General features: G+C 39.2%; 1 protein-coding gene across 2 annotated transcripts in view; it reads right to left on the bottom strand.

Annotated features, from left to right (window-relative positions):
- SRGAP3 (SLIT-ROBO Rho GTPase activating protein 3) overlaps positions 1-22,734 on the bottom strand; it is a 216,288-nt gene that overhangs the window by 62,084 nt on the left and 131,470 nt on the right. For both annotated transcript variants that reach the window (XM_081955048.1, XM_081955049.1), the window contains exons 4-5: positions 14,067-14,129; positions 8,232-8,417 (exon numbers count right to left, since the gene is read on the bottom strand). In XM_081955048.1, coding sequence (XP_081811174.1) covers positions 8,232-8,417; positions 14,067-14,129 — 249 coding nt within the window. The remainder of the gene's footprint in view (positions 1-8,231; positions 8,418-14,066; positions 14,130-22,734) is intronic.

The raw sequence follows: 22,734 nt of genomic DNA, 5'->3' as shown, positions 1-22,734 counted from the left end.
AAACAGAATGTCTAACCAGGAATCAATAAAAAAGTAATAGCAATAGGTTTCAGCAGCCACTCTCCTTCCGGCTGAAACAGTAAGTTGTAAAAATGTGAATTGCGGCATGCTAATTCTGTAAGAAATCAGATTTAACCCCCAGTAAAAGCCATGTGGTATCAATCGACTAAGCGTTTAAATCAACCGATTGAGCGTTTAACTCCTTGGATCCAGTCAGGATATGATTTTATTTCTGTAGCTATGACATTTACATCCAACAGACAGTAATTCCCATAATTAAAAAGTTGTACAACTATATTAATGTTAAATCATTATAGGACATTATTTCTGTAATGAGTACATGGATCAATGATGGTTTTATATCCAGGAGGTTTGCAATCACTGATGTGAATGGTGTTTTATACGATCTACCACTTATGTTCTGTCTCCAAAAATAAATTATCCCAACCACTGCCTTATGAAGGCCTCATAGGCCATCTAGAAACAGATTAAAATTCAGTTGCTTGAAAAGGGATTTAGACCCAATATCCCCTTTTTTGTGCTAGTGTCAGACCTGTTAGTTTGCTTTAGTTAATGTAAATGCATTTGATTCTCATTGTTAAGCAATACACAATGCTTTTCTTAATGTGATAAACACAGCAGAAGTTCCAGTTTAGGTAACTGTTAATATACATATGTCTTTAAAGAATCTTCTAGCATTTCCCCCCTTTTTTGCCATTGTAAAATGGCATCCAAAATGATGCTTGGGGAACTACTATAAGTGCTATTAAATGTAAAGTTGATAACTGGATAAAAGAAGTCGCTGCAGTCTATGTAAGTCCAAACATCAGATGCCATCTATATGATGCCACTAAATAAGTGGTTTATCAGTGGCTCTTCTAAAAAAAACCACATTCTACTCTTCTCATAAATTAGTTAGCACATAATGATACCATAATACTGTTCATTAAATCAAAATGTATTGCCAGCCAGGACAACTTCAACTAAGGGAATGGAAGTCCTAGGGGGGAAGAGGGGAGTTTGGAATAGTGGTTACATCGTCAGGCTAGAAATTGGAAGACTAGGAGTTCTAACCTCACTTTAGGCACAAAGTCTTGGATCAGTCACTCTCTCTGTGTCCTAGGAAGGAGGCAAATCACTTTTAAAAAAACGAAAACTGCAGTACTAGATAGGCAGTTACTAGACCTTCTATCACTGAATAATTAATTCGTTTAATTCTCATTTGGGATAATTGAATAAATGATGTAAAATGTAATAAGAGGGATGCTATTCTGTTCAAAATGATACTGAATATATAGACATTGTGATTCAGTGTGTGTGTGTGTGTGTGTGTGTGTGTGTGTGAGAGAGAGAGAGAGAGAGAGAGAGAGAGAGAGAGACTTCATTTGATTTTATTTGATTTTAAGAATACTTGATTTTAAGGATACAAATATTTTGAATATCCAGCCTCAATATTTCTGTCTAGAATGACATTCGTAGAGATAAATGGATCTATGGAATTAATTAACTATTAGCAGGGCATATGTTCTACCATTACAGATAGAATCCTGAACATTCTCATTTCAGATCATTTTAGGTAGAAACGATTCGGAATAGGAAATGGGATGAGATGAGATGGGATAGGGTAGGGTAGAGTAGGGTAGGGTAGGGTAGGGTAGGGTAGGGTGGAATAGAATAGAATAGAATAGAATAGAATAGAATAGAATAGAATAGAATAGAATAGAATGGAATGGAATGGAATGGAATTTTTGTAATCCAATCTGCTTCTTGCAATGGTAGGTTTTTGTTTTGGGGGGTATTTTCAGGAAATTTTACAATAGGAAAACATTTACAAATATTATTCTCATTCAGGAATATGCAAAGCTATCTGACCAATAGTTCCAGTAGTGGGTTTCAAAAATTTTTAGAACCTCTTTTGTAGGTGTGGCCTGTTTTGTGGGAGTGGCTTGGCAGTCATGTGACTGGGTGGGAATAGCTTGGTGGTCATGTGACCGGATGGGAGTAGCTTGGTGGTCATGTGGTGGTATAGCCAATTTGGGAAATGTGGTGAAACTCACTTAACAACGCTCTTGCTTAGCAACCAAAATTTTGGGCTCAATTGTGGTCATAATTTCTCTTTCTTTTTCTTTCTTTCTTTTCTTTCTTTATTTCATCTCTCTATCCTACTTTCTTTAATTTCTTTCTTTCTTTCTCTTACTCTCTTTTTCTTTCTGTCTCTCTCTGTGTCTGTCTGTCTGCCTGTCTCTGTCTCTGTCTCTCTCTCTCTTTGTGGCTCTTTGTCTCTCTCTCCCTCCCTCTCTGTCTCTCTCTCTGTCATTCTGTGTGTGTGTGTATGTGTGTGTGTGTGTGTCTATCTGTCTGTCTGTCTCTCTCTCTCTCTCTGTATCTCTCTGTCGCTCTCTCCTCCCTTCCCCATCTCTGTCACTCTGTGTGTGTGTGTGTCTCACTCACTCTCTGTGTGTCTCTCTCTGTCTCACTCCCTCTCTCTCTGTCTCTCTACCCTCCCTTCTTATCTCTCTGTCACTCTGTGTGCATGTGTTGTGTGTGTGTGTGTCTGTCTGTCTGTCTGTCTGTCTCTCACTCATTCACTTAATCACTCACTCTGTGTGTGTCTCTCTCTGTGTGTCTCTCTGTCTCTCTCTCTATATATATATATCTGTGTGTCTGTCAGTCTCTCTCTGATTCCCTCCCTCCCTCTCTCTGTGTGCCTCTCTGTCTGTCTGTCTCTGTCTCCCTCCCTCTCTCTCTCTGTCTCTCTCCCCTCCCTTCCTCTCTCTCTGTCACTCTGTGTGTGTATGTGTGTGTCTGTCTGTCTGTCTCTCACTCATTCACTTAATCACTCACTCTTTGTGTGTGTCTCTCTCTGTGTTTCTATCTGTCTGTCTGTCTGTCTCTCCCTCCCTCCCCCTCTCTGTCTCTCTCTATCTCTATCTCTCTGTGTGTGTCTGTCAGTCTCTCTCTGATTCCCTCCCTCCCCCTCTCTGTCTGTCTGTCTGTCTGTCTGTCTCTCTGTGTGTCTGTCAGTCTCTCTGATTCCCTCCCTCTCTCTGTCTCTCTCTGTGCCTCTCTCTGTCTGTATGTCTATCTCTGTCTGTATGTCTGTCTATCACACAGACACACACACACACACATATATATATATACATACATACATACATACATACATACATACATACATACATACATACTGTGGTCATCTTGTTGAGTGTTCCAATCACATTTGACACACTCAACAGCTGGCCTGCATGTATGGTATTTTGCAGCATTCTGCAGTCATAGGACCAACATATATGGTTAAAAGTACCAGGCAGCGACGTTTTTCCCTGGGGGCTCTGCAGAACATCCCAAGACTTCGGAGGGAAGTTTACAGCCCGGAGCAGGACCAAAGCCTCTCTCCCAACTGGTATTTCCTCCCTCGGAGGGCTTTGGAGGGAAGCTTCTGCAGAAGCCTGGGCGAGTGACAACAATTTCCCGCCGTTACAAAGTCTCCGAGGCTGTAATTTTATAAGCTGTGCATGCGCGCCTATGTTTTCCACGGTGTAGAGCAGCAGCGAGGGTCTGTGCGGCCGGCGATGACTCCGGAGCCATCCGGGAAGATGAGGAACACAAGGGGGACCCTGCACCCTGCGGATGGCCTCTGGAATCATCACTGGCCGCGCAGAGCCTCTCTCCTGTTCCACACTGTGGAAAACATAGGCGCGCATGCACAGCTCATAAAATTACAGGCTCGGAGACTTCGTAACGGTGGGAACTTGTTGTCACTCGCCTGGGCTTCTGCAGAAGCGTTCCTCCAAAGCCCTCCGAGGGAGGAAAGGCCATTTGGGAGAGAGACTTTGGTCCTGCTCCGGGATCTAATTGCACGGGGTGTGCGCACGCCTATGTTTTCCACAGAGTGGGGCCACAGTCGGAAGACATGAAACGTGAGGTGGCGCAGAGATGGCAGTGGCGGTGGGGGGAGTCGGGGTGCTTCCCTCTGAGCAGCACAACCCACAGCTAGCCTAGAAGCAGTAGCCACTGCCACCAGCTGCCCCACCATTGCTCGCTACCACTCAGGCCGGAGCCTGGGTGGGCACGCAGAGGGGCCATGGCAGCAGCGACGGCAGCTGAGCAGGGGGGACGCTTTGGTGAGGGAAGAAAGGAATGAAGGAGGCTGCAGGCTCCTTTGCCCTTGGCTACACTATCTCCTTTCATTCTCTGCTGCCCAAACAAACTACTGCCCGTCACCCCGTGCTCAGCAAAGCAAGTCTGGGGAAGTCCTTTGCTGGCGGCCAGGTTCTAGGATGCCTAGCCACCAGCAAAGGACCTCCCCAGACAGGCGGTAGTTTGCGCAGTGCAGCTGGTGCCTAGGAGGTCCTAGGAGACCCGGTCATGCCTCGTAAGTTCCCGCCGCTGTCTCCACCCCCACACCCCTGCTTGCTGGCGGCCAGGCATCTTAGGCAAGTCCGGAGACCTTGCAAAGGCCTTGAGAGGTCCCCGAACTTGCCAAAGATGCCAGCCGCAGCGCGTAAGCTCCCACCGCCATCCCCAACCCCGCGCCCATGCTTGCTGGCAGCCATGCGGCCCTGTGCTATAAGCGAGCCTGGGATCCTTGCAAGGCTGCAAAAGGTCACCGGACTTGCTTATTGTGCAGAGCCATGGCAGGCCGCTCCAGCTAGCCTGCCACCACACCCCCACTGCCCCGTGCTCAGTTGCAGCTTATTTATCTCCTCGGCAGGCAGCAATAGAGAGCCAAGCAGGAAAAAAGGTAAGTGGGTTTAGATAGGGCTCTTAGAGGCGGGGGGGAGCGATTGGTGAGCCAGCCAATCAGTGAGCCAGCCAATCAGTGAGCAGCGGGCGGAGCAAGCGTGGTGCAGACAGATGGGGGGGAGGGAGCGAGGGGGCAAGGCAGGTAGATTTGTGGAACCTCTTCTATAGAACCGGTTAGAACCGGCAGGAACCCACCCCTGAATAGTTCCCTAATCTCTTTATGGAAGACTAGGCAGACAGCTGTGGAAAAAAATGATCCCTTGCTCTGCGTATAGACATAAACTTTTCACTGTGATTGGCTATTAGCAAGATGGCACCCTAGAGCAACTCACCCCAGAGCTGCTTATTCTAATTTGATGAAACAGATAAATTGAAATTGAATTCCAAATATTACGAGCCACTGGGGAGTTCCAACCCATTTTGTAGGCATCAACATGAAGAAGACTGCTGCAGAGCAACATCCAGATCACGATACAGCACAAACTTAATTCAGAACCCCAACGTAGACTTTCACATACTGGCCCAAAGGCAGTTTCCTCCAACTAGTTGACTTCTGATCATGGTAGAAAAATTACCGATTTAGGTAGCACTTTTACTGTAAGCAACTCTTCATGTTTTCACTATTAATCCACCTTGGAAGAGGTTGTGTTATGAGACTATTCTCTCCTGCAGTAAGGTGTTTATTTAATGGCATTTTAATTATTATATAAATGTAGGTAGTTATTTTTGTTATTATTGTAATTGTTACTCTGTTGCTTTAACTGTAATTACAGATATTGGGTGTACAAGCTGCTCAGAGTCAATATCAGTTCCAGCAGCATATAAACCGAGCAAACTAAATATCAAAATTAAATTAAAACAAGCTACATATACAAATTATTTATATTAAGCAAGGGCATTTTAAAATCCTGTTTCATTTTTCAGTGTGAAGATAGTTGTAATACTTTAAAATAGTTTCTGTAACACTAAGATTTTCCAAGGATATTTCTTCTTTATTGCTAATATACCTGATTCAAAGGGAAAACATTGTGAATTATAATTTATTAGATATATTAGCAGGTTATTATCAGCCTTAGATTATTATTTTGTCTGCAATGTCATTGCCTCAAAGACATCTGATTTCTTTTCTTTTATGATCCTGTAATCTCTTAATTCGGGGTAGACTTGGGACGACTGAATGGAGCTGGGTGTTTACTGGCCAATGTAAATGATCTTATCCTTCCTGATTCTATGTGGAAACTCAGCAGCAGATATTTTCTCTTTGCACTCTGAGAGAGAAACATCTGCTGCTACTAGTATTGAACTCTTAACTTTCACCACTAGGCCACTCCGCCACTCCTAGAAAGACATCTGATAAACTTTAAAAATGCCCCAAATTTATCTTTAGGAAAACTGACTAAAATATCCAGCCTTTTTTTTTTTATGGTCACAATAAAGAAGTAACTCGACCATGAAATTTCTGCCTTCTTGATACTTTCGACAGAATTTACATTAGGACAGTTCTAGGACCTGTCTCTAATCTTAATTTCAAGGAATTATAGCATCGAACAGAATATTATATTGACTATCCCACATCTCCTACCATCTGTAGGGCTGAAGCTTTTACTGTATGTGGAGAGCAGGGAGAAATTTCATTAGAGATAGAAGATCCAAGGAGAATCCAGACTTAGCTGAAAGTCCATAACTCTGAGAAAATATTCTAGATACTTAGAATACAGCATATGGCCATGCATGCTTCACAACCCAGCACAATATTCTTCTTTTGCTCTTCAATCTTGAAAGACAATCAGTGGCTCTCTCAAGGTTAACTGTGGTTGGCAACATGAGAGGGAAAGTGCACATTAACATATGGCGTTTTCTATTCCTTTGGTTGGAGAGGCAGGGATGTTAATAGTTAGGCAATAGCTGAAATATTTCTCACATCTAGCTAATAGGGGGAAAGAGTTCCCAAACTGAGAGTGCCTCTCAAGTCCAAGGTTCATGATTTTTTTTTAAAAATGGTCAACTGCACATCTGTTACTCTTGACTAAATCTGGATTGCTGGAATGCTGCCTGCCTGCCTGAATTCTTCCGTGCATTTTCACTTAAGATCTTGAGACTGTTATATATTAGCTGCTCTCTTTACTGCCTGTTAGTGGTGGAAAAGTGCCAAAAAAACAGCACGTAGCTGGAGCTTTGAGTCGGGCAGGCACCATTCAACAGGAAGGAGCGCCTGGGGGCAAATTGTGGAGCATTTCCACAGAGAGGGGTACATTACCTCATCAAGGCCTGATGTGCTGAACCATTAAGGAGAGTTGAAAAGAACAACCTGTCAGGGAGGAAACCTTCAGAGAGAATTCCAACAGAAGCAAAAAAAAACTTTTAAGGTTTTTCATAGACCAAGGTTCCTAGAACCAACAATCATTTGTTGTTATTATTTGTTAGATTTATATCCAAGCTTTCCTTGAAAAGCACAAAATGACCCATACACCTACTTCTAATTTTATCTCCCCCAAACCCTATGAGACTAGTTAGACTGACAGAGAGAAGAAAAAAATAGCATAAAGCCACACAATAAATGTTCGTGACTAAAGAGAGCTAAATTTGTCTTTCTGCAGTAGCAAGCTAACATCTTAACGAGTATGTTATACTGGCTGTTCTAGACACTTTGCTGCCTGTGGTCAATTACATGCAGTTTATGATAATCCAATTAACTACATTTATTTGTTTGTTTGTTTGCTTGTTTTTCACACTTCTTAACCACCCATGTACCTCAGGGCTGTGTACAATTTGATCAATAAGTATTTACATAGGGCATTTCATCTACTATATTGTAGAACACTGTATTATATATTCACATAATGTTTTCTCAACCACTGTAATATAGTCCATAATGCACTGGACACCACTCTTTATTACTCTCCTTTAATCTCTGTGTCTACAGGAGATTTTCATCATCCAAGATCAATAGAGAAATGGGTGAGATCAGAACTATAAATATTTGATACTCAGCCACATCCCAAGTGTTAAGAAAGTAAGCTCCCCATTAGGAGAGCGAGTGTGCAGAGAAGCGTAATGAGAGTGGTATGAACGAACACGCACAAACCAGCATACAGGGACACTGAATAATATAAAATATAGTAGTTTACTATGTGGAAATATAGAGGTATTCAGAGTCCAGTTAACAGTCCAAGTCATGCACGGCTCAGTCATTCAGTTATCAAATAGTCAGTCTAGCATACAAAACAGCTAACAGTAGCAAACCACAGTACCTCACAAAACACCGATCAACGTCTAACAAACAGAGAGCTAACAGTCATTCTGGCTCCCTCTTATAGCTCTTATGGCTACTTGAGGTAACAAACCAGTAACAGATACATTTGTTACAATCATAGCTTATATACATTGCCAAGCCAAGACTAGGGTTACATCCCTAACACCAACAATATATTCCTCTGTTCATTTGCCAGTACCCAGCCCCATGGAAAACATGTCATCCTACTCACCTTTTCCTTCATCTTCTCAATCTTCTTAACAGAGCTGCGGCGCTGAGGCCTATCTTCATGCCGCAGCAAGTTCACACTAATGTCTCCTGCTTTGTTGAACTGCTTCTCTTCCTGCTTCTCAGCTTCCTTTAGCTTGCTCTCAGCACTGATGCTCTCAGCATGATACATGTGATAGGTCTTCATCACCTAAGATGAGGAAAGAACAACCTTTGGCACATGGAATGCGTCTTTCATTCAAAAGTTAATGGAGGTGTATTAATTGTGGCTAGCTAATACAGTAAGTGCTCTGAATCTGTGGTGGTACAAAAAAAAGAGACCCCAGAATTTTTTTAATACTATGATTAGGATTTAATAAACGCATTATGACCCTTAAAGGGACCATATTTTTCCCATATAGATTAGGACCGGATGGATTACACCCCAGGATTCTGAAGGAACTAGCAGACGAGATCTCAGAACCACTGAATTATATCTTTCAGAGATCCTGGAACACCGGGGAACTACCAGAGGACTGGAAAAGAGCTGATGTGGTTCCCATCTTCAAAAAAGGGGAAAAAATAGATCCAGGAAACTACAGACCTATCAGCCTGACCTCAATACCAGGGAAGATTCTGGAAAAAATAATCAAACAACGAATTTGCGAACACCTAGAAGCAAACAAAGTAATAGCCAAAAGCCAACATGGGTTTGTCAAAAACAGATCATGCCAGACTAATCTTATTGCATTCTTTGATAATGTGACAAAATTAGTGGACCAGAGGAATGCCGTCGATATAGTTTACTTGGACTTCAGTAAGGCATTTGATAAGGTAGACCATAACCTACTACTAGATAAAGTAGAAGAATGTGGGTTAGACAGCATCACCACCAGACGGATTCATAACTGGCTGACCAACCGCACTCAATGTGTAGCCCTCAATGGAACTGCATCTACATGGAGGGAAGTATGCAGTGGAGTACCCCAAGGCTCTATTTTGGGCCCAGTACTCTTCAACATCTTCATCAATGATTTGGATGAGGGAATAAATGGGGAACTCATCAAATTTGCAGATGACACCAAACTGGCAGGAATAGCTAACACTCCAGAAGATAGGCTTAAGATACAGAAGGATCTTGACAAACTTGAACATTGGGCACTATCTAATAAAATGAAATTCAATGGTGAAAAGAGCAAGGTTCTACATTTAGGCAACAAAAACGGAATGCACAGGTACAGTATAGATGGTACCTTGCTCAGTAGTAGTAACTGTGAAATGGATCTTGGAGTCCTAGTGGACAACCATTTAAATTATGAGCCAGCAGCGTGCAGCAGCTGCCAAAAAAGCCAACACAGTTCTAGGCTGCATAAATAGAGGAATAGAATCAAGATCACGTGAAGTGTTAATACCACTTTATAATGCCTTGGTAAGGCCACACTTGGAATACTGCATTTAGTTCTGGTCGCCACGATGTAGAAAAGAGGTGGAGACTCTAGAAAGAGTGCAGAGAAGAGCAACAAAGATGATTAGGGACTGGAGACTAAAACATATGAAGAATGGTTGCAGGAACTGGGTATGTCTAGTTTAAGAGAAAGAAGGACTAGGGGAGACATGATAGCAGTGTTCCAATATCTCAGGGGTTGTGTGTGTAAATTATTAGTCACTATAAAAAACAATCCCATTCTTTTATAAGATATTTAAATATATTATTCATAAAGGAACTTTCACTAAAATAGATAAACAACTGGAAGACCATTTTCCCTTATAAATAGACATTCTGTGAATTGCTTACTTGTTTGAATATATATAGCTAACTGTTTGTGTTTAAAGGGAGTAAATTCATAAAATTAAACAAGAAATGTGAGCAAAATGTTAAGAAATTTTTTAGTATACATGCAAGGCAAAGTACATCAGAATTATATGCTTTTATGAATATTAAACAGGAACTTAATTCTCTTTTATACTTGAAACAGAATAGCCACATAAAGCAAAGATTTAGCAAGTGAGATCAAAGAATGGTAAATTACTAACCATTATCTCTACTATTAAAGACATCAAGGATAAAGTATTTAACTATTCTGACTCAATAAATCAGCTTTTTAAAAAATACCCTTGATTTTGTAATACTGAGTTCAACATAATTGAGCAAAATTAATCATTTTCATAGAAAACATCACTTCCTAAGATTTCATATGAACAAATGGTTAAAAGAAATTATAGATATTGTAAAATCTATAAAAACAAGAAAAGTCCTGATTCAAATTGTTATCCCATTTAGTAGCATAATAATATTTCTTTGCCCCACTATTATTAAAGGTTTATCAGTATAAATTTTTTAAATAGCATTTTTCATCCTTCTTCAGTGAAGCTTCCATAACTGATCTTTTTAAGACAAATAAGGATCCAGCTGTCTGTGCAATCTATCCTTTTTTTTAATTAAATACTAATGTGCAAATTTTGATTGCAATCCTGACATATAGACTGCAGAGATTATTATCTTCAGTCATTTATCTTGCAAAATCTGGTTTTATCAAAGGTCATCACCAAGTATACCCACCCTTATTCATATGATAAACTTAAATTATCTGACAAGCCTGAAACTGCAGGAGAATAATTCAGAAAGGTAGGTCGTAGGCAAGGAGCAATATTAATACTGTAAATCAGTTTAGTGCCTACCATCATTAACCTTTTTCTAAACTGTTTTTATATAAACAATTAAAAAGTATCATTAATGTGCCTTGTCACAGGTTCCATTTGAATTTTTCTTGCCCAAGCAGGACAGATGAATAAGGTACAGGTTCCATCTTTTAAAAAATGCCATCTGCTCCACAGATGAACAGACAGTGCTTAAATTTCACAAGCATAAAAACTTAATCCTATTTTTATAACCAATTTAATCAACACACCAGGTACCGTATTTTCCTATAAGCCCGCTACCTTATTTACAGAGATTTCAATGTTTCTCTTAGCGTGATGGGCCGAATTTAAATAATATGCAATATCTGCTTTTATTTCTGATTCTGCTGCTTTAATTCTGGGAAATATATTTTAAATCTTTTCTCTCATTTTCACCGTACTCTTTACATAGTCTTAGCCTATTCATTCATGCTATGGAAGACCAATTTCTCCTGAACATTATATATGGGTGAGTCACTTGGAAGTATAGTTCACCTCAATTTATTTCAGATTGTAGACTGATTCTCTTTTTCTTGCACATAGCTCTTGGCTGCCTCTGCCTATTTGTGTCAGTCCCATAATAATTCAGCTCTCGTCCTTGCTGTCCGATGTTGTTTTCTTCTTGGACAAGTCTTCTTTAGACAAACCGATACACTTTATCTCCTTCTCTAATACGCTCCACTCTCCAGCAGTGTCAGCAAGTCAGCAATAAACATGCATACCCTCCAGCCTTCCTTGCCTCTGACTTAACAACTAAAAAGTAAATGGAGGATATACAGTTTTTCCTGTTTTTGTCTAAATAGCTGTAAATGTATTGTCTAGGAAGAACGTATATCTTCTCAAGCTTTGGTACCTTTCAAACACATAACACAAATACAAAGATTGCACTTTTACAATCTACTATAGCTCCCCTCTGTACACATATGGGAAGAAGAAATTCACCCTCTTCTACATGGATATTTGCTATTTGTAAGAACTCCAGGATGTGGTGACTCAGTGGCTAAGACATTGAGCTTGTCGATCAGAAAGGTTGGCAGTTCAGCAGTTTGAATCCCTAGCGCTGCATAACGGAGTGAGCTCCCGTTACTTGTCCCAGCTTCTGCCAACCTAGCAGTTCGAAAGCATGTAAAAATGCAAGTAGAAAAATAGGAACCAGCTATACTAAAAGGTAACAGTGTTCCGTGAGTCTTCGGTGTTTAGTCATGCCAGCCACATGACCACGGAGATGTCTTTGGACAGCACTGGCTCTTTGGCTTTGAAACAGAGATGAGTACTGCCCCCTATAGTCGGGAACGACTAGCACATATGTGCGAGGGGAACCTTTACTTTACTTAAGAACTCTGGAATAAAAAGTTATTAACAAACCAGTGGCTCACAGGTTTAAGGAATATTATATTTATTTATTTTACAGGTTTTGTGTGCAATGTCAGTCTTGGTGATGCACAATCAGAACAAATGAGAAAAGAAGATGTAAGATTAGTCTAGACATTCAGACTCTAGTAACATCCACATTAGTCAACTGTGATACACTTTATGTGAAATTGACTTGGTCAACCAGAAACGTCCCTTTAAAAAATGGCACTCATCAAGTTATTAATTGAGGCTGTACTGGCTATGTAATTTTACTATTATAGGGAACATGGCATCATCTTCCCTGGCTGCCATCCAAAGTTGGTTGAAAGTAATAGATTTAATCTTTAAAGCCTCAGAAGAGCATTAAGTTATCCATGATCCTCAGAATACATATGATTCTTGAATCCATTATTTTGGAGTAAACATAGGGAGTAATTAATCTTCCCAAAATGTTTTTTTTCTCAAATTGAATTAGAAACTACAATAAATGCAGGCATAATTTCCTATTATTTTTTTTCAGCAAAGTTTGTAAGGCTCATTAGCCTTTTCAAATACTTTTAACAAGTTTTATTTTCAAAACAACAGCAGTGGTAGCAAGATGCCTAATTAATGTATTCCACCCAGTAGACAATATAATTGGGAATACAATAAAATTAAAGAAAGAATACAAATGGTGACCATTTTTAAATAACTCCGCACAAATTTTGCAAGTGCATTTTTTTTAATGCTGCAGTAGCTTTTGGCAGACTCCTTCACTAAAAAAAAAAATCCAAAACAGAACATCTTTGGCTTAGAGCACCTCATGTTATGTAACTATCTACTCACTTGTCAACTGGAATTCAATCAATGTTCTAAAAGGCTTGGCTGGATGTGCCTTAGCTGACATTTGAACTCTGCTCTGGGCTATTTTCATTTTAGATTAGACCAGTGTTTCTGAATCTTGTCATCTTGAAAATGGGCTTCAACTCACAGAACTCTCCAGCCAGAGAAAGATGGCTGGGAAATTTTGGGAGTTGAAGTCCACACATTTTCAAGGTGACAAGAAGCACTGGATTAGAAAGTTGATTTCAATTATAATGTATTGCTTTATTGCAGTGTCTTATAAAGTAAGCACATACATTAGTGTTCTCCAATCCACACAATTATTATTTTCCTGCAAGAGCTATAAGTACAGTTTTAATACTCATTATCTATTTTTAAGAAGATACTGCTTTTTGTCTCATTTGGTGTACATTCCCATGAGTTCTCTACAATAAATATGAACATCAACTACAGGGGTGAAATCAACTTACCTTCACTACCAGTTCGCAAATGTGAGAGCACATGCCACCTCCGCGCATGCATAAGACCTTCCATTTCTGATGATCAGCTGTGAAATCACACTTAACGGCTGATCGTCAGAAATACGCCCAAACTGATAGCAAGAAAAATAATACTGTATTGCTACTAAGTACCAGAACTTCAGAAAGGCTACAATGGAAACAGAATTGGCCCAATGAGAAAAACCTTCTAGAAAAATAAACCCCCAAAATAAGATAAAATCACCACTCCCATCTTTTACTGTAATAGATGATGCAATTTCACACTGATCCACGAATCATATTTAAGAACATCTGTTTTAAGGATTGAAATTCAATTCTGGTATAAATAGCATCCTTTTCCCTGATGCATCCTAATTACTTGAAATACATCTGGAAATTTTCAAAAATGATCATACTAACTGCATTAGAAGACCACACACACAGACACACGTATATACACATACATGTCATCATGTACATTTATTCCTAAATGTTATGACATAAGTACCCAGGGTAAAATTACTCACAGTGTAGAGTTCATTCGTAACCTTCAAGAGTTCTTCATGCATCTGAAGACCAATTTCCTTACTCTGCAACACAAAATGAAAACAGTAAGCTGAATATATGCTAAGTTCCCAAGATCTGCTGTAAAGAAAAAAACTGAATAAATATGCACTTTCAACATTCTTGAAGCTGCAGATAGACAAGGATTAGCTTTCATCCTATAAAAAAGTGATCCTTAACCAGCCATGTAAATGTCCACAGGTTATAGCAGAGGTGGGCAATTAATTTTCCCAAGGAGTCATATGAGAAATTGGACTTGTTGTGGAGGGATGCCACATCACCCCCACCGATACCCAATTCCATTATGTATCCCTACCTAAAGAAAAAAGGAGAACATTTGCAGGAGCTCTTAAACTGCAAGCAGATGGAAAAAGGCCTCCTCCTGTTATCTCTGTTCAAACATTTAGTTTGCAACTGCCGTTCAGTGGCCAAGGAAATAGACACCACACAGATATCAGACCCAAAATCTCAATACTTATTATGGATGGTGTTTCAACTCCCCTCCCTCACGTTAAAGTGTTTAAGTTACAAATCTTCTTTCCCCCCACCCTTTTTTGGGGAGTGCCGTTAACCCATGCCATGAGCACATTGCTCATGTGTACACCTATGTATGTGGCTTTTAATGAAGGAAAGTGGAAAGCCAACATCAAAACAAAACAAAAAAGAAACAAAAAAAGCCACCCGTGCTTTCTCTTTCCCACTCATTTTTAAGTCCTTTGTTGTTGATAGCTTTTACATGAAGAAGCCAAAGGAAAAACAGGGAAATGGCTCGTGTGATCTGCAGTCGCGGGTGTGTGTGTGTGTGATTTTATTATATATTTTAAATATATAATATAAATATTATATATTTATTATATATTTTATTATATTAATTTATCTGATTCATTTATTAGTTTTATTGTTTTTTTTAATATGGTTTTAAATTATGTAAGCCGCCGTAAGTCACCATGGGCGAATAGGCGGCAATATACATTTATTTATTTATTTATTATTTATTATTATTTATTTATTTATTTATTTATTCATTCATTATTTAGTGTTTGTTTGTTTGTTTATTATTTATTATTTATTTATTATTTATTTAGTGTTTGTTTGTTTATTATTTATTTATTGTTCATTTATTTATTTATTTATTTATTTATTTATTTATTATTTAATCTTCAAGGTATTAATTATGACCTTTAAAGCGCTCCATGGCTTAGGCCCAGGGTACCTGCGAGACCACCTACTGCCACCAGTAGCCTCCCACTGTCCAGTACAATCCCACAGTGTTGGCCTCCTCAGGGTGCCGTAGGCCAGACAGTGTCGGCTGGTGACCCCCAGGGGGAGAGCCTTTCTGTGGGAGCGCCTTCCCTCTGGAATGAGCTGCCCCTGGAGCTTCGCATAATCCTGACCTCCGGTCCTTCCGACGCGCCCTAAAAAGTTGGCTTTTCCAGCAAGCTGGCCTGGCCTGTTAATTTTATTTAATTTTTAAAATGTGAGTGTTATATAAATTGGGTTTGTTTTTTGGACTGTTTCTAATTTCCTTTTAACTTTTGTACTATGTGTTTTTTAATGCTGTACGCCGCCCTGAGTCCTTGGGAGAAGGGCGGCATATAAATCCAATAAACCCAAATCCAAATCCAAATCCAATCTGGTCTCCACCCTGAAATTCTCAATGCTTGGACTAGGACACGAGGAAGGGAAAGATCATGGACCAAGAAAAGCTCAACCCGTTCTTTTGTGCTTTCCAGCAAGCAGTTCAGCTTGTTAATTGCAGCATGTTAATTCATATGGAACAGAGTTATTAGGGGAGGGGGGGGTTAAATAATTTAATGTCTAGTCCTTTTTCCTATTTTTCACATATTTCATATTTTTCAAATCTTTTCTTGGCTGAAAACAAAATAGAACAGACTTTTATGATAATTCGGGATTACAACAGTGGGAGGCACTATCTTTCCAAAAGATTACCTTTAGAACTATTCACAATCCTCTTTTTCTGGATAATTCATTGTAGATTTTCTAACAATGGCAAGTACTATAAGCCACAGTTTCGCCACATAAGTATATGTGCATGTGTGTATCCATGCCAAGAGGCCCCTTTCTGTCAAAAAAGACCTGAATCTAAAATCCATGACATAAATATGGCTTGCTAACAAGTAAGATAAGTGACCTGTCACTACTCCAGAGATAAGATGTTACCAAGTCACTACTACAAAACAATGTGAGCATTACAATCAATGGAATAAGGATGCTGTGGATGAAAACTATCACCATTTGCATAGTCACACATATCTATCCCTGTTACTGAATATATGCTTTGGAGAGAAAAAAGGTCCCTCAATTTACATGAAAAGTATCAATGCCTAGTCAAAATGAATGGTTTAATCAAGCCAGTCATACTTTTTTTCATTTGTCATCATTCACTCAGCTATTGAAAATAAATACAATGCTTGTCATATGTCAGCAAGTAAGCTAGGGCAACTTAAAATTGGGAGAAGCACACAATATATTTCTCCATAAATATGTTGTGTTTTAGGCTCTACCAGATCTGGAGAAATTCAATTGTTGATTCTCAGAAGGGTTGCATGTCCTTGTTTCAGACTTATCACAATCTGGGAGTCCTTTTAGACTCTCATAAAGCAGGTGGAAGCTGTGAGCAGAGTGTTTTGCACAAGGGCATCTGGTGTGCCAGTTGCGGGGGTTTCTGGATTGGGAGGATCTTCAGGAATTCATTCATGCCCTGTTTTGTCTCACATTTGGACTACTGTAATGCACTCTTCATGATGCTGCTTTGAAGGCCATTCAGAAGTTACAGCTAGTCCAGAACACAGCAGAACAGCAATGAGGGATGCACTGTATTAGATACATATAAGCTTGCTGATTTTTCACTGGTTGACAATTTCAGTGTGCCATGCGCTTTAAAGCCCTTCATGGGGCAGGCTATTAGAAGGACCACTTATCTCCAGTGGTCTCTGCCCATCCAGTTTGGTCCAGCAGACTGGATGTACTCCCATTGATTAAAGAATGTCATATTTCAGGATGCAGAAAGTATGCCCTCTCTGTTATGATTTCTATCCTCTGGAATTTATGTGGCTCCCACCCAGTGGTGGGATTCAGCCAGTTCGCACCACTTCGGAAGAACCAGTTGTTAACTTTCTGAGCAGTTTGGTGAACTGGTTGTTGGAAGAAATCATTAGGGCAGAGAACCAGTTGTTAAATTATTTGAATTCCACCACAGCTCCCACCCTTAAGACATTTAGGAAATTATCCAAAAACCTAGTTATTCTTCTTGAGGACTCAAAGACGGGGTTATTGTGGTACACACAAAATACCCCACCCACCCTTCTCCCCCTTTGTTTTGTTTTATTTGGAAATGATTTATTTTGATTTGGTTTTGGTATTTTTCCTATTTTACTGGGTTTAATTTTTAATCTATTTTTTTAAGTAAGCCACCCAGCGTAATTGAGGAGTTGAGCATCCTGTAATCTAAATAAACAAATACATAAATAAAATATGAAAACACCATCAGTCGAAGGACACCTTGTTTGACCGTGAGTATGACAGTTTCTTTGCAAATAATTTTTCAGGGCCTTTTTGTTTTTCTATAAAAGGATGATGTTAGGAAGAAAAAGGCAGCAATTGTAGCACAGAAATACTTTCATTGCAAAGATCCAAGATTTTTCCTAGTTTGTAACTTCCAGTGTTTAGTTCTCAAATGTACTCTGCCATAAACCTTTCCTAAGAAAATTTACTACTTGCGCTAGGGAGGACTTGAGTTTTATGTAGCAACAAACCACAAACACTGGAGGACAAGTGCCCTTTGTCATGATAGTTTTACATGACCATTGCAACAAGGAAATCAGTGTCACTTCTAAACAATATAAAGAAGTTGAGAGACAGGTTTATACCTCCGTGAGCCACACCATCAAAAGAAAAGAAAATGCTGTTTCAGTATACCAGCTCAGGGTAACTAATGAAAAGCCGTAAGCCTGAAAATAAATCATGTCTTTCAGGCAAAGGTTTTCATAACAAATGCTTTTGAAAGATGAAGCCTTCCGACCCATCAGCAACCCAATCCTGAATGCCTAATAATAATAATAAAACCCCAGACCTGAATCATAAATCCAAAGTCAGCCAGTAGAACTTCTTAACTACTACGGTATGCAGTTCTGGTTTGACCCATGCGTTTACACAGGATGTTATTCCACTCAGAACAGTAACATAATGCAATCACTGTACTATTAGAGACGGGAATCTCTAGCAAAAATAGTGCTATGATATCATAAAACAGGTTGCACTTTATGGCTGCTGAAGGAAAGCAAGCCAGGAAATTCTACCAGGAACAGAACTCTGATTGTGAAGAAGGGGGGGAAATATTTTTGTTAGGTAACAAGAGCTTTTTCAGAGTTATGGTCAATTATGGAATTATCCAAGGAATAGCTAATCTTTTTTCTCCCCTATTATTTCTACTAAACCCACCACATCTAGCAGAAAGGTCATGCTCCAAGGCCCCTTTAGTCAACAATATTGCCTTGTTGGACCTGGAGACATACCTTATCTGTGGCAGTGCCTGCCTCATGGAACAGAATTCTCCTAAATAGCCAGATAGCCCTATTCTGGTAGCCTTTCATAAGATACCGAAGACCATGCAGAGTCCCTGGGAGTCAAGCAACATATAAATGTAATATAAATTTAATTGAAGGTGATGATGATGACCTAGCTGCTCCTCAGTAGTATATAAACACTATTGTTGAAGTCATTTCATGATTGGAAGGTGTCATTTAGCTTAGGCTTAATAGGTTGCTGTTTTTAATTGTTAGGGTTTTAATACATCGTTGAGAGTTACCAGTGTGGGATGGGCAGCCATATAAATTGAGTAAATAAAAATAGATTATTAATTGGACTACTTTCAGAAACAAACAAAATATGACTGTTTAAATAATAGAAATAATGGGTTATATGAATTAAAATGGATATGGTTGAGCAACTCAACTACGCTTACCAAATTCCCTGTCCCCGCCTTACTTTTTATATTTCCTTTGAGTGTACATGTGCACCGCTGTGCCAGCGGGCGACGCCCAGGGGAAGGGCCTTCTCTGTGATGGGCCCGACCCTCTGGAATGACCTTCCCCCTGATATCAGAACAACTACAGACCTCCGCTCCTTCCGTAAGAAGCTTAAAACCCACCTATTCAATTTAGCCGGCCTGGCCTAATTCCAGCTTACCCACCTCAAGCCTGTATTTTTAAATTCTATGGGTTGGTTTTAGGCCGAGTTTTAATTTTTATCAATTTGTACAGGGCATAAGGTTTAATTTGGTTTTAAGGGTATTTATTATGTATATGGTTTTTTAATGTGGTACCTGTACACCGCCCCGAGTCCCTTCGGGGAGAGGGGGCGGTCTAGAAATCAAATAAAATTGAAAATTGAAATTGAAATTGCATGTGCATGTATGCAAAAAAGTATTCAAGCTTTCTTAATTCCAAAAATGGCTTCGGATCTATATGATCCCATTTTTGCAAAAGCATATAATCTCCCATCAAAATTCCAAACATCAGTCCAACACAGTTAGGGATCCCTGAAATAAAATATGGATTCTCAAGGTCAGGAAAAACTGCCCAAATTAAAGATAAAATCATCATCATCATCATCATCTTGCATACATGCATTGTCTGTCCACTGCAGGATAAAGACCTCTTCTACATGTCTTCAACCAATACGGTCCTGAGCTTTCTTTTGCCAATTGGAACTGCAATACTTGCTGATGTCATCAATCCATCTTGTTTAAGATCTCTTTCATGGACACTTTTTCTCACGTGGGATCCATTCTATGACTGCCTTGGTTCACCTGTCATCTATTTCTTCTTGTTATGTGACCAGCCCTTTTCCATTTCAATTCTAGTACAGGCCAATATTTCACAGCTCTTTGTCAGAGCTAAATGGACCATTTTTCCCTCTGAGTCATCCATATTTTACTTGAATAAATCTTTTCAAGACTTTTGCTAGAAGTATTTTGTACCAGAGATATTAATGGAAAATTTACAGCTCATTTTACCCTTACTTGAAGTATTAATCCCTACAAGATCACACTTCGTTAGATTGCACTCCATCATTTAATCTCTGGAAGTATGGATTGAAAGTTCTATCTAATTATATAGATAGACCTTTCTTATGTGTTACATCCTTCCTCTTTTGTAAAACCACAGGAATCAGGAAATGATTGTTCTATATTGTTATACCAGTGCTAATGAGAAGAGCTAGGGGCTATCAATTAACCAGCTGCCATGATAAGGACAAGACAAGAATTATCACATGTTCCCAGGCCCTTATCACAACATTCGTAACTTTGGGTGATTGGATGCCTTCTCCATCTGTAACACACCAGCAATGCAAGAGACAAGCAGTAACCATTACCCAAAGGCTGACAAAAGCAATTTTATGTCCTTACTTACTCAATATATTCAATTATACTTGATTTATTTTGAAACGGGGGGGGGAATTACCTTAAAGTCTTATTTCATTGTATTTCTGCCATACAGCTATTAAAATTAGGCTGGAACAGACATTTCCCAAGTAATTTCAGACTTCTGCCATTAAGCTTTGGTTCGCAACAAAGCCTTATATAATACCATGATTTTGCTATTAGCATTTAGGCCATTCTGTACTCAGTTTTTACATCCTTTTAGTTGAGTTTAGTATTAACAATAGTGTGAATGATTCTCTTTTCTAGTCCCTCATCCATTCATTGCACATCTCAATTAAAATACAGGTAGCCATTGACTTACAGCCATTCATTTGGTGACCGTTCAAATGACTTATGACCGGTTTTCACACATATGACCACTGCAGCATCCTCATGGTCATGTGATCAAAATTTGGATACTTGGCAACTGGATCATATTTCATTGCTAAGTGAGACAATTCTTAATTGAGATTGGCCCATTTTATGACCTTTTTTGCCATAGTTCTCAAGTGAATCATTACAGTTCTTAAGTTAGTAACACGGTTGTTAAGTGAATCTGGCTTCCCCATTGACTTTGCTTGTCAGGTCGCAAAAGATGACCCCCCAGGACACTGTAACCATCATAAATATGAGCCAGTTGGCAAGCATCTAAATTTTGATCACATGAAGATGGGGATGCTACAACAGTCTAAGGGTCAACAATGGTTACTTTTTTCAGTGTCATTGTAATTTCTAAGAGTCACTAACCCTAACCCTAACCGGATTCTCTTTTGCATAAGAGAAGTATATTGAATCTGTTCTCATAATTTAAATTATATGTTCCCCTCTAAAAAAAATCTTACAGAATGCATTCATGTTGTATTCCCAAGAACCAAGGCAAATGATGATCTCGCAACCATCACGAAACCAGTAGCGATTCTTATATGAATCAATTATGGACGTGTTTATATCTTTCACTGTTTATGGTAACTGTTTTTATTTACACAGTGAAAATACCCATTTGCAATGGAGAAATTCAGCATCTATTACCATTTCTACCTCACTAGATGTCACAGCCTGTTAATAACTCAAAGGAGGAAATTAAAAGTGACATTTTTGAAACCAAATGTTACTCCAATTTAGAATCAGGGAAAATTTCAAACAGCTGCAAAACAATTAGGACTGTTCTTAATCTTTAAGGAGCCAACCATTTCATAGCACATATTATTGAAATGGATTTGAGCACAGCCTCTGCAAATTGGATAAAGTCCTGGAAAATTTATTTCAAGAAATAATCTTCCATTAACTGAAGCAGGGACAGAGGCCTTATTCAGGCAATCATTTGAAGTGTCAGGTGACTTCCATCCCCTACAATTTTCACACGATATACTAATCCTGTTTGTGTGCTGCATTCTTATCAAGCTAGTTCAGGTTAATCAGCCTGGCTTAAAATACAGTGGACAGATCATTAAAGCTACATGGGGTATAATTTCAAATTTTTAAAAGGCTAATTGTTCCTAGAATGTGGTAATTGATAAAAAATATCTCTTTTTTTACAAAATCAAGTCTTTTTTGTCATAGGTATCTACTTTGGTTTGCTTATGGTTTGAAAGATCGTAAATCCTGCCCTCATTGGCCAGCAGGGCCTGCTGATATTTTAATGTCAAGCAGTAATGCCATTATGTCCAGAGGTGATATTCTACTGGTTTGGACCAGTTCACTCAAACAGGTAATGGAAATCATGGGAGGTCCGTGGCTCTATGGCATCCCATTTAGGCCCTTTTTTAGCCAAAAGCGCATGTACGGAAGGCTTAGCACATGCGTGCGCACTCACATTTGCAAGGGAAGGTAAGTAAATACCACTCCTGATGATATCAGAGATGTGCTTTCTTTTTTTGAACCCTACCCAAATATAATAAAAACAGGCAATCCTTCTTTAACATTTAGTGTGTATTTGCAGTTATGATGGCGATGAAAAAATAGCTTGGCAAACAATCCTGGCATTTAAAACCTTTGCATGTCTATAAAGGAGAGGAAGGCTGAGTAAGATCATAAGCACAACCATGATTTCACTTAGCCACCAATTCACTTAACGACTGGTTTGCTTGTCCCAATTGTTAAACTAGGACATGGGTGTCAAACTCGCCACATCACATTGCTGTCATGTGACCTTTCGTTGACGTTTTTCCCATTCGTGGAGCTGGGGT

Source organism: Natrix helvetica, assembly GCF_964273705.1.
Source record: "Natrix helvetica genome assembly, chromosome: 1".
NCBI classification, from domain to species: domain Eukaryota; kingdom Metazoa; phylum Chordata; class Lepidosauria; order Squamata; family Natricidae; genus Natrix; species Natrix helvetica.
The sequence above is the reverse complement of the archived record's forward strand: the minus strand, read 5'-3'. Positions and strand labels throughout refer to the sequence as shown.